At 39.0% G+C, this 15,782-nt stretch overlaps 1 protein-coding gene across 11 annotated transcripts in view; it reads right to left on the reverse strand.

Moving 5' to 3' along the window:
• The window catches only part of mef2aa (myocyte enhancer factor 2aa), a 72,398-nt gene that overhangs the window by 17,808 nt on the left and 38,808 nt on the right, over window positions 1-15,782 (reverse strand). For 7 of the 11 annotated variants that reach the window (XM_061721903.1, XM_061721902.1, XM_061721901.1 and 4 more), the window contains one exon: window positions 367-501. In XM_061721903.1, coding sequence (XP_061577887.1) covers window positions 367-501 — 135 coding nt within the window. Of the gene's footprint in view, window positions 1-366; window positions 502-568; window positions 701-15,782 lie in introns of all 11 variants that reach the window. The other 4 variants (XM_061721910.1, XM_061721908.1, XM_061721906.1 and 1 more) reach the window with 1 other exon arrangement.

The following is a 15,782-nucleotide window of genomic DNA, read 5'->3' on the forward strand; positions in this document are numbered from 1 at the left end:
TACAAAAAAAATAGAGACTTGCAAAGTACTGTGTTATAATAGTGACTGGGCTTTAATTTATCATACTCATACCCATGATAATACGGTGTGATATTACTAGCAGAGGCATGCAGCATTTCACTTGTTAATGAAATGTGATCTTAGCAGGGTGTGCCAAAACAAATCAATATAAGAAACAAGTGCACACCCGGTGAAGAGGCTATTAATCTTTAGGTAGTGCGGTTCCAGAAGGAGTTTAAAAAAAATTATTAAGAGTAACATAAAGAGGAAAAAGGTTAAACTAACAAAAAAAATATAAGGAAAGAAAAGAAAGAGTATCCTTTGTGCCACAAAGCCAAGCAAGAACATTGCATTTACAGTACTTACGATTTTATGATTTCTCATCATATTATCAAACTCCTCATTAATTTTTTTATACTTTTCTTCAGTATGAGGAGTGAGGACATATGAGGCATCAGGGTCCGGGCTATCACAACCTCTGTGTTCTTTCTTGTTTAGCGCCTGTAGTGAACATCGACATAAAGACAGAAATCAACACAAAATAGCAAGGGACAAAGGAAGTACTTACAGCACAGCGCTTGTACATTAAATCACTGTCTTCGCTTAGTTTGCCGAAATGGTCGTCCATGAGGGGGCTGTGCCCAAAACAGTCATCAGGATCAGGGCTAGCACAGTCATTATGGCCTTTGTTTCTCAATTTCTGAAATGAAATTGCACATTTGTAAAGAAACAGTATGCAGGTATGTTTCTGCAGCTTGTCACAGTGCTGTGAAAAACATGAGGTTTTCATGTACTCAGAGGTCATTAAACGAGCATTTAAAGCAGTCCTGCAGCAAGACAAATATACAGAAAGACTGGAGAAGAACAAAATTCTTGCAGCAGATGGTATGTCCTCCACAGAGGCCTGATCCATGAGCCAGTGAGCCAGTCTGGATTTACATGAAGATGCAGACTTAACCAGAATCCACTGACGAACTGTAGCAATCCCCCCACCCCCCACCCCCACGTTATTAGAGCTTGTCATCATCACTTATAAAAATAAATGACCCTAAACTTGTGTATAGCACTGCCTACAGTGCTTTTTTTTCTGCAACAGAAATGCTGAGTTAAACTGTACTTCCACAAGAGAAAACTGAGATGTCACTTTATTCTCTTCATTCTTCACAGGTGCCCAGAAAAGCTAGATATTCTCCTTCTGTCATGTGCACTCTGTGTCCTTCCTGACTGGCTTCCTCGCCTCCATCCGTGTCTGTTTTTCCTTCTCTTTGTGTGTTTGTATTTTTCATTCCATCTCAGTTATAATCTATCCATCTGGAGTAAGACACATCCAGTCTGTACTCCAGTATGGTTGTCGCTTGTTGGATCTTCGTCAGAGTTAATGCATGAATAAAACTTATTATGAAATGTGGGTGAATATGTTTATTTGCCTATGAAATTGGACAATTATCATTAAAGTTTGGAGCTCATGAGTATATTGTGTGGTGTTTTGTGACATTATAAAGGGCCCATTGTAACTTCAGGGGAGAAAAACATGACGCACAACTAAATAAATAAACGCAACATTGTGCTGCTTTGCTCACTTTCTTACAGGCTGTTCTCTGCTCCTCATTACAGCTCTGAATAGCTGTGTTAACAAGACTTGCTGACAGCATGTGACAGCTTGTGATATCAAGGAAGTGCACATCAAAACATGATTTATGTGAAGCTCTCAAGACTCCTCTATCGGGCTGCTGCAGGTCCACGGCAGCTCCTTGCCCTGTCTGGGGGTTGCCTGCGAGGCCTCGTCTCTACAGGAAGGTCACTGACTCCTGTGGATGTGGGGGTCAGAGTGTGAGCTGAGGAAGAGGAACCTGCACAAGCTAATGAGACCGTACTCTCCGTTTCTGGTCCTCATCACCCAGCAATGTGGAAAATGTGTGCGTGTGGGTGCACAAAAGAGAAACCGGGTCGACGCGAGCAGGAGTGTGTGATGCACATGTGCAATATCTGTACATTGTGTGTGCGTGTATGTGTGAGTGCTAAACAAGGTGTTGGGGGATGGGGGGGGGTCTGTTCACCCGCTGCATCCTCTGACAACGATGAGACAATACATTTAGGCATATGCAGACAGTGTGGCTAACCCAGCAGTGCTCACCACAACCTCAGCAAAAATGAGCATTTCCTAAAACCTGTTCCACAGCCATACGACTCTGCTGCATCATTCCAGAACTCCTTAAGACCAAATAAAGCTACATTTGTATGTGCTCAGTCCATCTCTTTACATCCACAAGCTTATTTTTGAGAGATCTGTGTATATTTTAAGGTGCAAAAGACGTTTAAACATAATCAGACAGTGCAGACAGAAATGCGCTGCTGTTGACAGCTGCGATAGAAAGTAACCAGTCAAGAAAAACACCCACATTTCTTCAAACATAAGTATCCACAATGCCCAGAGGAGACCATGAGAGAGAAATCCACCAGATAATGAATGACCATTGCTGCACCACAGAAGCATTACTGTTTAGTGTGGTACAGTGTAGAAGCATTCTTCTCATTCTAAGAAAACGCCTTGCTGGTTCATTTCCTGTTTACTAAGAGAACCCTCTTTAGTTAGGGTCCTGAAAGGCCTGTGTTTACTGGGGTTGAACTATGCACTTTCTCCACCAGTGAGCCAGAGATCTGATCTCAACCTGAAATTTAAGCTCCAACCTGCTTATTATGGGAATATTGTGGTCAGACTGGTCGGGCACGACCGTGCAAGATGGGTAGTGCTTCTCTACTTTCACAACAAGCCCGGCGAGCCTTCAGCATGCCACACCCATTGACCCCAACCATTTAGGGAGGGTTTGCAGCTTTACTCTGGGAGAGCAGGAACCACACGTCCTTGCTTGCAGCAATCAAACTCAGACAGATTTGTTCACTCACACATAAAATGAAAACTATTCAATAAATGTATCCTTTAAAAATATTGAATGAAGGATTGGTGTGTGCATGAAAAGAGTATCACATTGAAGACCAGGCAAAGCATGTACATAATTCTGTATTCAAATGACTTGGCATGTTTCAGGAGCCCAACAGATACTCCCCACAGCTTCCAGTAAACGGATCACTAAATAAGCACATGGCCAAACAGGTGCGCTTCTTCCAAACACCTGTCAAGACCTGGCTCCCCATGCTGGCCAATCAGAGGCCACCCTGCAGAGACATGACCATAGCAGGGGGCAGCCCCGAAGGCCACCCAACCCCAGATTGACTTTGTTCTTAAGTCACTGCTGCTCAGTGTTCCAGACTTTACAGTGTTCTCACACAGTGAAGAGAAACATGGTTTTTGTTGTTGTTTTTTCCACACTATGAAAGCAGCTTTGAAAAGCTTCTAAAACACTGAATCACACTGTGGGGTTCTTACTTTGGAAAGCATCGTTTGCCTGACGTGAATGCTGGGAGTTTGAGCGGCATGTCTAGGAAAGATACGGGCTGTTTGTCGTGGCAAATGGACAGAAAGGGTACAGAAAAGGGAACTTGTGTTTATTCAAAGATGAGTGGGAACAAGGCCAGCTGCTATTTTCTCAGAGAGGCCAAAACCTTTATGGACAAAAACTTAGGTTTTTTTCATTTAAAAATTTCACTAAAACCTATTGGGAGCTATTGTCCTGTGAGTGCATCCATGGGTGCCCATCAGTTGCTTATTAATATGTCAACTTCAGTTTTTCCATCGCAGGAGGCCTTGAAGCTTGGTTATTGACCACGGTTATCAACCTTCCTGTTACCATGGTAAACATTCTGCACTGAAATTGCCTCCTCAGGTCTGCAGTATTCTCTGCGCTCAGCACAGGGGGCTACACTTTGATTTGATATTAATTTAAATGGTTTTTTAATTATTTAATTATGTTATGACTGTTCCAGTTTTGGAAGGTAATCTGCTCTTGTGTCTTTGGGTGGTGGAGCATATCGTTTTACGCTTTTATGGCTACTTCTAAGATTCATAGAAATACCTTTGAATACTATATTCACATTGTGTAGGCCGGAAAGAAAATCTAAACCATTGCATAAACCACTTACATTACATATTGCTTGAGAAGTGCCTTCAGTGAAATGGGACTGGGTCATTTATGTTGCTTCTGCAAATCTTGGAAACGCTGTTTTATTTTGTTTCCTCTCTTTTTTTGGTCAGGAGACCTTTCTTGTTTTAACTTATTCATGTACTGTACATAAAAATCAGGGTGTAAGGAGATATATAATGCCTGCGTGTAAGGGCTGAGCTATAGGTTTGTGGGGGAGAAAGGAGTGCATCAAGAGGCTCTTTCTATAGTCTTTTCCACTGAATCACAGCAAAAGCCTACACGCAAAGTAGCTTTCACTATTGGCAGAGCACCACCTGACCTATGACTGATGCACCACAGCTCTGATACAGGCCCCTGGATGTCAAAAGAGCCTGTAGTGAAATAAAGTGGAGTACATCATGAATGTTTAATCCATGCAGTGTTTGTTCCAGCCATCCCTTAAGTACACAGAAGCTACATTTTAACCGGCTGTTGTGCAGTTGCCACCCCTCACCTCATTTCAGCCGGGTCCACTGCCCTTCTCACTCTGCAGTGCAATGAATTAGCCCTTGTGCCTGCCACTACACCAGACAAGGTAGCGTGCTAATCCTCATGACATCACGATTGTATTCAGGCCGTTCCATATAATGTGCTTATCAAAGAGCTTTCTTGAGTGTGAACACACTAGGAAATCAGCATGAGGAGGTGGCTGATAGGAAGGCTTTTATCTGGTAAGGAATATTTCTGCTGTTACATAACATCTTAAGAGACTTTCATTACCATCGTGTTCCCTTTCCCCTGTGGGGTTGTAGTCTTCACTTGAGAGGAATAAAAGCCTCTTTGGTTTGGTAACCATGCACTGTATGCCATGGTGCAGCACTTGGTTGCTCTAATGTAGGAATCCATCTCTCCATTTCTCACCACATACTGTGAGATGTGAGCAAGGGGATATTAGATAAGGAGACGCTGTAATTCACAGACATATCTTGTTTAATCTCATGACCATTACACATAACAAAGTGGACTGATATCAGGATATGAGGCTCGATCCATGTCCTTCCTTTAGTACACGCCATTGTCTAGATACGCAGTGGACAGGAAGAGCAGCAGGAGGAGGCCGGCTCTCAACTGGACTCTCTGCTATATATTACAACGTTGTTCCTCTGCAGCTGTCAGGGAAACAACATGCAAGCATGCAAAAAATGTGGGCAACCCTGGATGTAATCTCCCCAATTATTTGAGTAACAATCTGATTTCTGGATTTTCTTATTTTATTGAAGGAACACTTTTCATGTTCAGGCTCTGAAGCAATTCTTTCTTCTGTCAGGGAAATGCTGCCCTGTGCCACATGCTGCAACACAGGACAAGACCATGATTGATCCACCTCCATGTTTAACAACTAGAGTTGTTAGCCTGAAGGTGGAAAATCAACATCACTTTTATCCAAAGAAGCTGCTGCTCGTTTAATTCTACTGATAAATAGTATTTGTCTACAAAATGCATCCGGTTTGTTTAGGTGTCTGAGCTTGCATTTGATGTTGAAGACACTAATGATTCTTCAAAGATACTATTTGCGTGGGTGTAACTTTGTAGTAGAACAGAGCAACGTTAGGCAGGTTTCTGCTAAACCTTACTGAAGCCTTTGTGAACTGAGCACGGGCTTTAAATTTGTTGTCGAACATTCTCCAAGCATTCATCTACAAAGTCTTTTAGACTTTAAATTGATTAAATTAAAAGTTCAAATAATTAAAAACAAGAATAAATAAGCAAAATTGCATTCCAAATTGAAGAAAGGACTATAAAATAAAAGAAAGAAAACAGTTGAGCTATCACGTAGCATTTGTTAGCATACATTTTAACCTTTCAGAGGCCAATCCGAGGAGCCGTCACTGAGGAGTCAGGAGCATTTCTCCAGTTTGGAGTCTGCATTCATTTTCCTGATGTTACACAAACTATGAGGATTTATGTTTATTTCGAGTGCTAAACCTCTGGTTGGTGCCCTTTGTGTTTCTGTAAAATCTTAAAAAAAATATAATGAATTAACCTTAATCAGGCTCCGAAAAATATTTTTTTTAACTTTTCTCTCACTGTACTTTAGTTTACAAAACACATGCATGCTATGTAAACTACATCTGCGTGAGATTCCCTGTAACACAACAGCAACAATGTGCAACCGATTAATACGGTCCAATCAATTAATACAACAGTCAGAAAACCAGTGACATTATTTTAGCATGCATGCTAAATCTAAAATCATGTTTAATGTGTGTACACGAGCAATACTTGTTCCAGTTCATTTTGTTCATTGCAAAGTATTAATTGCATCTGGCTGACCAGATTCCTAATTTAATGCAACTAATTGATTTTACTTATGAAATGCTGTGCAGTGAGCATACCCCTCTCTGTTCTGAAACTAGTGACTTATGTGACAAAGCAAAACGCTACCAGCATCAAAGAAAAGAGTCAAAACTGAAGATAAAGACAGACCAAAGATTTATATATATATATATAAGATTTATATATATATATATATATATGTATATATATATATATATATATATATATATATATATATATATATATATATATATATATATATATATATATATATATAAATATATATATATATATATATAAATATATATATAAATAAATAAAAGTCCCAATTATACATAAAGACAATATAGTGTGGACTTTTTCTAAACATTTCCCTCTCTGCTTCTCTTTCTCTGATCACTGTGTGGATCATTAGCTGTCAGGGCCATTGAAACCATACCCCCAACCCTGAACTCCCATTCCTGCTCGCCTCTAAAATATTCATAAGGACAATTAGGAGTTCCGATAAAGCGAGTACGGAGGACTGGGAGGCGTGCGGCAGAGAGGGCAGGATGTGCCAGCAGAACGTCTTCTTCTGCAACACCCTATACCCCGACCACAGACCTGCCCTCATCAATCTGAGACACAGCAGCCTCCCTCTTTGCCCCCAGTCAGGCCAGGCAGCCAGGAGAAAGTGGCCCGGTGCCAGCAAACCCGCTTCCCCTCCAACCGGCACTCTTATCCCTGCAGGCTTTGCTCCGTCCTCTCCCCTGAGCAGGAGGGGCTGGCCACGCAGTTTGAACACTGGCAGGAGGGGGGCACAAGGGCAAGCTGATTGTTGCACGATCTAATTCACAGAAACTGCTGTGCGCAAAAACCAGGACCCGTTTCAGCCGCACAGCAAGGTCAAAGAAGATGGTGCGCGGATTTGTGGCGTGCGGTTTGCATAATCTTTAACATAACTAGTGTCACTGTCACTCTGCAACTAGATCAAACCAAATTGGGTCAATGTATGACCCATTTCATGTGGTTCATGCCAATATGAGCAGTTTCAGACAAATTTAGTGGTTAACATGAAACTCATTACATGCAACGCAACACGTAACAAAATATTTATTCGTGTTTATTTTTTTATTAAAAAAAAAAAAGGTGAGGTTATGAAACTAATGCAACACCAAGGGAAATAAATGCTTCAGAAAATGGCCTAAAAAGGCATATAAAAGATAAAAGAAAACATACTATTAAAACCACTTCGTGTATATCAATTCCAAAATAGTGGATATAGGTAACTGCTTACATGAATTAATAAAAAGGAACAAATATCAAACAGATCAAGATCAAACAGAACAGCAACAACAAAAAGGCTGAGTAAAATGAATACAAGGAATAAAATAAGAATTCAAGTTAAAAGGCAATACCTTCTATTTCCTTATAGTGTGTCCATTAAAATGAAAAACTATCATGTAGATATAGTCCAAAACCCTTTTTTCCTTACTTAGGGGAAAGTTTCACTTAGTCTGATAAGGCACAAACACCAGAAACCAGGGGGGGAAGCATTGAATACACACTGAAAACAAAAAGGTAGTCTTTATGTACGTCTTTACTAAAAACTGCACATTTTTTGCTCGATGGTCAGCAAAAGAACTAAGAATGCATGTTTTTATTCCAGATTTTGAGATGGAGGGTATCTTATTAAACTCATTTCAGACATTATAAAACTAAAAAGTAACGTTAAAAGAGGCTACCATGGGTCATAGTCTTTGTCATTGTGTCTCTTCATTGTGCGCCCTCTTACAGTCTCAGTTTGAAATGAGACGTTTGCAACGTAGTTGAGAGGGTGGAAAAAAATTCTCTGACGTCAATGAATCACAACATGTGCCAAAAGCAAAAATCTTTTGGCAGTAACCTGGTAACAAACATCACACACACACACACACACACACACACACACACACACACACACACACACACACACACACACACACACAGATAGAGAAAAAGAGAGAGCAGAGAGAGAGCAGGGACTAAACAAAAACAATGGGATGTAGTTAATGCGCAACATAACTAATAACTAAAAAAAACAACTGATCAAACTTCTGTTCAGTAAAAGTTTAAAAAAAAAAAAATAACTTAAAGCTCTCACCAGATTGCTTCCACAGATATCAATGTGAAAAGTTAAAGGTGTAAGCCAAATCATAGAAATATCTAGTTAACTTCACTATTTAAACCACATTCAGTATTTCTTCCCCCCGTAGATTAAGCAGATGCCACATACTGCTGCAACAGCACGGTATAACTAATGCAATCAAAGGTATTTTGTCAGTGAAAGAAAACTCCTCTTTCTGTTTTCAGTAAAACGTTTGTTATCTATTTTTACTCAACGGGTCTAAAAATACATGCCGGTGCTGTATGAACACACAGTGTGTTTGTTTTGACTTAACTCCAGCGCCGGCCTGGCCTGGAACGCAGGCCAAAGGTAAGGTTCATGCACTGAGGACACAGAGGGAAGCTACAGTAGAGCGCAGCGTCACAACATGTGGGCTTAACTCAATAACCAGTTCAGCATTTGTGTGGCAATAACTGAGAAACCACTTATTTAAAAAAAACTAAAAAACATTTTGAAGGTAATACTAAAAGAAAACACCGTCCTTGTATGAGTTCTAGGTCAAACGCATAAATAAAAAATGATTATTTTTGCAGATTATTTACATTCTAACTATTTGAAAATAGTATGAAGATGACATCTCAAATATATATCAATATGATCTCAGAAAGAAATGGTTTTGTTAAAGTCTAATACTGATTAAGATATTTCCAATTTCTTGACTTGTAAAAGTGAAATATTTTCAAATTTTTGCTACTATGATTTCAGCTGATCCATAGATGAGAGTGTTGGTTGTTAATTCTTTTTCTTTCTAATGTTTTACTTTTTTAATTTTTAACAGAAGGCAGACCAGAAGCCAGTTTCGTACCCGAATCCTCCTACTACAGAGCTAGGCCGCTGTAATTTGGCCTGAATTAGTTTGGCAATGAGGAAGACCTCAAGAACTCAAGAACTAAGAAAATATGTCATCTGAATTACAGCATCTGTTCCGGCGAAACCGTTCATACCAAATGTCAAGCATGGTGGTGGTAGTGTGAAGATTCAGCTGCATGTTGTAGACACAGAGCCGTTACAGTCACCAAGTCACCCATGAAAAATATATATATATAAATATATATATATATATATATAAATAAAATAAAATACACATGCATACAAACATACACCCCCACACAATTTTATTATTACACCAATAAATCATAAAATCCCAAAAGCACACATATTTTCTCAGCAATATTAAAAGTGGCAGGCAGAAATTTTCATATATATTGAAAAATCCTGAAAAATCAACATCAACTTAATAAATCTATGTCAATAGCAATGACATTTGATTTAGCTTAAAGGGGTTTTTCTCATCATTGCTTCTGTGGCGAGACAACACCAAGAAGGTTACGAGAGAGTAAAGCAGGAAGGTACTAGTGATCTGAAACTGAAGCCGTTCAACCAACGGAGCTGAATTAACTTTGGAACATCATCTGTTTTTAGGACCACTCTTTACCCTTTTCACACCAAAACAAACAAATAAAAACTAAAATTTGAATCAAAATTTTTAATTATCAATATTATACAAATTATGGGCAACTTATCCCATCTTCAACATGAAGAATGAATGCTGAAATCTAAACTATCACATCATTTTTAATGTAATTCTTATTCTCATTCTTATTCTCTTTTTTTTTTTTAAATGCTGGCTGAATTTTGTTTGAAAAATAAAAGAAACATCTGTATTTTTCCAGAACACCTGAGCCACCAGCCAGAAAGTGAAACGGAGCTGATTGACTTACTTGTTTGGCTACCTTGATAAGCAGGTTAGGAGAGAAGACACTTGTCTAAATGTTATCAGTAATGTTTGACCGTCAAAGGATTATTGGGGATTTTATGAAACATGAATGATCAATTTACAAAGCCTTATTGATTCAAGCATTTGCAGCCGGTTCGTCTTGTGTTCGCTTATCGCTGAAGATGAATCAGCACCGTGGAAATCTGAGCTGGTCTACAGCCACAGGTCAAACATCGGGGAAAGATCGAGGAGGAAAGACAAGCTCACATGATGAACGTAAAACTTCAAACACATTCTAGTTAGTCTCTCAACATAAAAGATGAGGAGGCTAAGTTGTGTACCCGTTTAAATGTGTGATCGTTAATGTCTAGATAGACAGGGGGCTTCAGATGTGGGTAGTTTCCAGAAAAAAAAACCCCATCACCACACAGTTTGAAAGGAAATTGTGTCATTTATGCTTCTCACAGCCACATTGGTTTCTTCTCCATAAATAAACAGAAAAGAAGATTAGATGCAACTAAAAAGATAAGAAATAAAAGAAAAAAAAACAGTACTACTGCACACATGGAAACAAGATAAAAAAAAAACAGCCTTTAAATGGTAATAGAGATCATCCAAACTACAATGAAAACGCCTTTGCTTATTCATCCAGTTCAATGTGGACATCCACCGACCTAATAAAAGACACTTAATGGTTACAACACACACTAAATCTTTGAAAGTACTAATGAGCATGTCACATACGTACAGGACTGGTACAAACCTAGTATAGAAACATGCAAGAAAAACAAACAAAAAACCCCCAAATAAACAGATTGTTTATGTAATAATTGCTCGGGGGTCATGTTCTGGGTCTCTGGAAAGCACCTGGAGACAACTTCTGTTGTAATAGACGTTATATAAATAAAACTGAATTGAATTGAAATGAAAACTAGGCGACAACCAAACTAACGAGAACAAAAGACCTAGTGATGCTGTGCACACCAGTGAATGACTCCTGTTTACTTTACAGTTCCTACTCTTTGAGCCAAGATGTCGTAACCAATTCTGCAGCCATCTTGGTTCTGTTGACTAGTGGCCCTTAGACCCTTCTGTATGATAAATCTCACCCCCAAACCATTGCAATTTGTTTGGTATGTTCTGTACCGGTGGAACCTGCAGTAAATGAGAAGGTTACCATATTTCATATGAGAGAATTTGTTGGGAAGATGATAGATATACCATATTTTCTGGATTATAAGCCGCACCTGTATATAAGCCGCATCCGCTCTATTTTTTAAAAAACAATAAAAAAAGATATACAAGCCGCACCCGTATATAAGCCACATCCGCTGTATTTAAAAAAAAGATATGCAAGCCGCAGATATTTATGTTGTTAGATTAGATATTTACTACATGTACAGAAGGATTCTGAACTGTAAATGATGTACATGTTTGTACCTAAATAGATCCTTTCCTAACTTGTGTCTTTTAACAGGGCAGCAACTTTGCTGATTAAAACGGGACAGAACCAAGAAAAAATAACCAGTATTTATTTATCTATTTATCTGTTTGAAATCTGCTTCTACCTATTTCTATCTGCTAAAGAAGAAGTAGCGTATTCTTCTTTGCATTTATTTTGTCTTAGTTTTGATTCTAATTCCGTGCCCCGAGCGGTGGAAGAAAAATCCACAGAATAGCCGCACCTTTGTATAAGCCGCATGGTTCAAAACCTATGAAAAAAGTAGCGGCTTATAGTCCAGAAAATACGGTAGTTGTCCTGGCTACATGAAATTGTGAAAAAAGTCAAAGTTAGATTAAGGATTTGTGTTCAATGTTCTTCGACTTAAACACCACACCACTATATCCTGGAAAGTTGAACGATTACTAACCTATATTTCCAAGACTGGAGCCCTTTTGCCTCATACATATTGGATCAGAAGTTCTGAATAAAGATAGGTGAGATATCAAACTACAAACTGTGTTTTAATTCGTGCAAAGATGATGAGGTTACTAAGATAAGATCTTCCTTTACATGCATTTGTTACTAAACAAATGTAGTAATATGATGAGCTCTCATCTGATCCGTCTGAACTTGAATCAGAGCATGCAGGCATTTCTAAGTCTTAAGATTATAAAACAAATTGAAAGTAAATATGAAAACAAAAATCAGATTTAGAGTTCAGATATTTGGACAGTTTTCTGCACACCGACTTTCCTCAACGCTCTTTCATATTTCTTTCTAACCCCCTCCTAGCCCATTTCCCTCCATTCCTAGCCTCCATTTCCAATGAGCCACCGGCATGAGGATAATTGATCAATCATGCTAATTGAAGAGTCTGGACAGCTAGACCACCACAGCAGATGTGCCAATTTGCATTCATTAAGATCGAAATGAGCCTTAATCACTGCTCAGCTTTTGACTGACGAACATAAATATCTCCTGTCTGAAACTCATGGTGCCCATCCAGTCTCAAGCTTTTTAAGTCATTCACTCCACAACTGATATCATTTATTTAAATAAATATGCCCAGCGAATATATATATATATATATATATATATATATATATATATATATATATATATATATATATATATATATATATATATATATATATATATATACAGTATATATATATATTATCATGCATTCAGGCTTGAATCAGATGACAGCACAAGTCCTGGCATTCACCAACACTCCACATTTCCATCTCTTATTAGTACAGCTCCATTTCTAACAAATGCTATTGTGACTATGAAAAATATGATGCACAATACCTGATAAATGTATGCTTATTTCCCCTCACTGCAGAGTTTTACTCAGACAGGGAATGCTTCTTCATAAAAGGAGAGCAATTGTGTGTTTTTCAACGGATCAAAACCACAGCAGCCAAACCTCTCTTTATTGTGAGGGAGATAAGCCAATTTCCCCATGAATGTTTTTGGGATATTAACTCACACAAATGAGGAGCATAAAGACACGAGGGAGAGAAGGGAAATGTCAATTCTTTGCATTTTGAACAGTCCAGTAATTTACAAGACTGGTATTTTATCAAGATTGCATTCCCAAATTGGGTTACAGCTCATTCACAACCTTGATTTTATGAGATTACAATTAAGTGTTTCTCTAACGTTTATTCCATGCGTCTGCAAACCTAATTAATCCTCACCCGTACCATGTACCTTAATTGTGCTAAATTGCTCAAAGAGAGAATAGACAGTTGCCAAATAGTGCTTCTGAAGTTACAATCTCATTTCAACATCACTCCTGGATACACAGAGATCTTTCTGTGTGCAGGAGAACAGCGTGAGGTTATAGCTGAGCATGAGCAAAATCTCATTAGCTCCAAGTAGAGAGTGGACTAAGACTAAATATTATTAGATTAATCTAATGACTAACAGCAGCAGTTTCATTTGTGGTATAAACAGAATTCAATCAGTAATACAATAGAAACAAACCCATAAAACCCGAGGTCATGAATACTCTTGAGTTTATTTTCAAACTAAATCAGAAACCCTATTTGCTTCCAACGAGAATGTACTGTATGTTGATGATAGCTGAAAGTTATTTAGATTGAAACTGTACTTACACTGAAAGGTTTCTTTGACATGCATACAGGATTCTACACAACAGCTCATCTGTCGCCTGGAGTGTTGGTAAGGTTAACACGTGCAGACAGGCACAGGCTAACATACCAACATGCATACACACACACAAACACACACACACACACACGAGAAGGGTTTGAGCCTACTGCTCTGCTTTGGACTGCAAGCCAAGTTTGAGACAAAGTCCACAGGCCTCCACTGGGTTATCAAACTGTGGCCAAGGCATGCATCCATCTGTGGAAAACATGGAGACTGTTCTCTAACACTGCGCAGCTCAGCCTTTATCTACAGATGGTACTACTGAGCAGGAATGTGACCTTTGATTTAGTTTCTTGCATGGGAAGAACCTGCCAGTGAAAAGTGGGATAGATTTTTTTTTTTTGCCTCCAAAACAGTACAAATATGCACATGGCTGCTTGCATGGATCAGATTGGTTTAACACAATTTAAAAATTTAGATAAGTGTCCAGTGTAAGTGACCTCATGTGAGGCCCATTTCACCAGATAAATGAGGGAAGGGTGGATTCTTCCCATGTTTATACATGGGTAAGCTCTTCGACAAAGTGTACAGGGAGCTGCATAGCTCTGGAGAAGTACAAAAAACTGAAAAGTTATCATGAAAAGGCCGTTGATTAGTAAAAAAATAAAAAATAAAAGATCAGATATCTTCCAAAGATTACCACTGAGACTGTGTAGTAATGCTATGAAGCCTAATGCAATGGTTATTTCAGCTCTGATTCATTTTTGAATCTAGACTCCATACCTAGCAGACAGAGGGGAGTTGCGCATATTTCCAAAGATCCTGGCCGAGTGAGCAGAAACAACAGCGGCTTGTTCTTGCCTTTGGTGAAGGGGCTGTTTCCTTGAGAGCAGCCAGCAGTGCTGAATGGGAGATATGCACAGGACCACTGGTGCTACTTCACTAACAATGCACAATCCAGCTACAGTACAGCATGTAGTTCACAGAAACTTACAGTAGCAGGCCACATGCAAATGCATTCAATACCTACAAGTAAAAGATGACCTCATTCCAAGTGGCAGTTATTTAACTAAGATTACCTTCAAAATAATATTAAGAGCGGGAATGCATGCACCCTGCATGATGGGTACTACCATATTGCCTTTTGATCAGCAGTTAGGACTTCGTAGACTTACTTGGCAAGTATCAGAGCTTGATAACTAATGTAAGTGTTTATTTGGGATTATCACCAAGTTTTAAATTGGCATCGAGTTCCGTGAAATTATCAGAACTAACCCATAAATGTTAGAGGAACTGGAAGACCACTGCAAATCTTGTTAGGCTCTCTCCTGCTCATCATCAGCTACTTAACAGCAACGTGTTCCCTGTGTCACCGGCTGCAACACAAGCCCAAAGCATGACGGATCCACCCCCATGTTTAACAGTAAGCAAGTTAAAGGAGAATTAGATTTTTGGTCACCGAGGTCAAATGTCTCTACCCTTAAAGGGAAAAGTTAAAAATACATTTGAATGTATTCACAGTAACAGCCACTTTTTTAACTACGGTGGGCTATATTGGGCAGTATATGTGATGTAAAACTCTGAGAAACGACCCGGCCGACAGGCAGTGAAATACTCCTTCACTCTGGGTCTGTAGAAAGCTGTGTTTGAAATAAGAGAGCTTCCAAAGTGGCAATAAAAGCAAGGTTTTGGTCACTGTTATGTAAGGGATGTATCCATGTATCTTTTATGCAGGTGAGCCCCTGCTCTGCTTTGAGGGCCCCTGATGGAGGAGTGACTGCATGAGGATGCCAGAACACTCTTCTGCAGCTCTGCCAAGCAGGTAATTCACAAGTTGAAGCAGTATAAATAAAAGATAATGGGCCACAGCTGACTCGTTTATGCTGCATGCGATTCACCAATTCCTTCAAGTGAAAGTATTTTTGAAGAGAGAATTCAACGTTTTATTTTTCATCAGCCATCTTAGACCCTTAAAGTCTCTTAATTGTGCAGAAG

The sequence above is a fragment of the Cololabis saira genome, chromosome 5, assembly GCF_033807715.1.
Source record: "Cololabis saira isolate AMF1-May2022 chromosome 5, fColSai1.1, whole genome shotgun sequence".
Taxonomy (NCBI): Eukaryota; Metazoa; Chordata; class Actinopteri; order Beloniformes; family Belonidae; genus Cololabis; species Cololabis saira.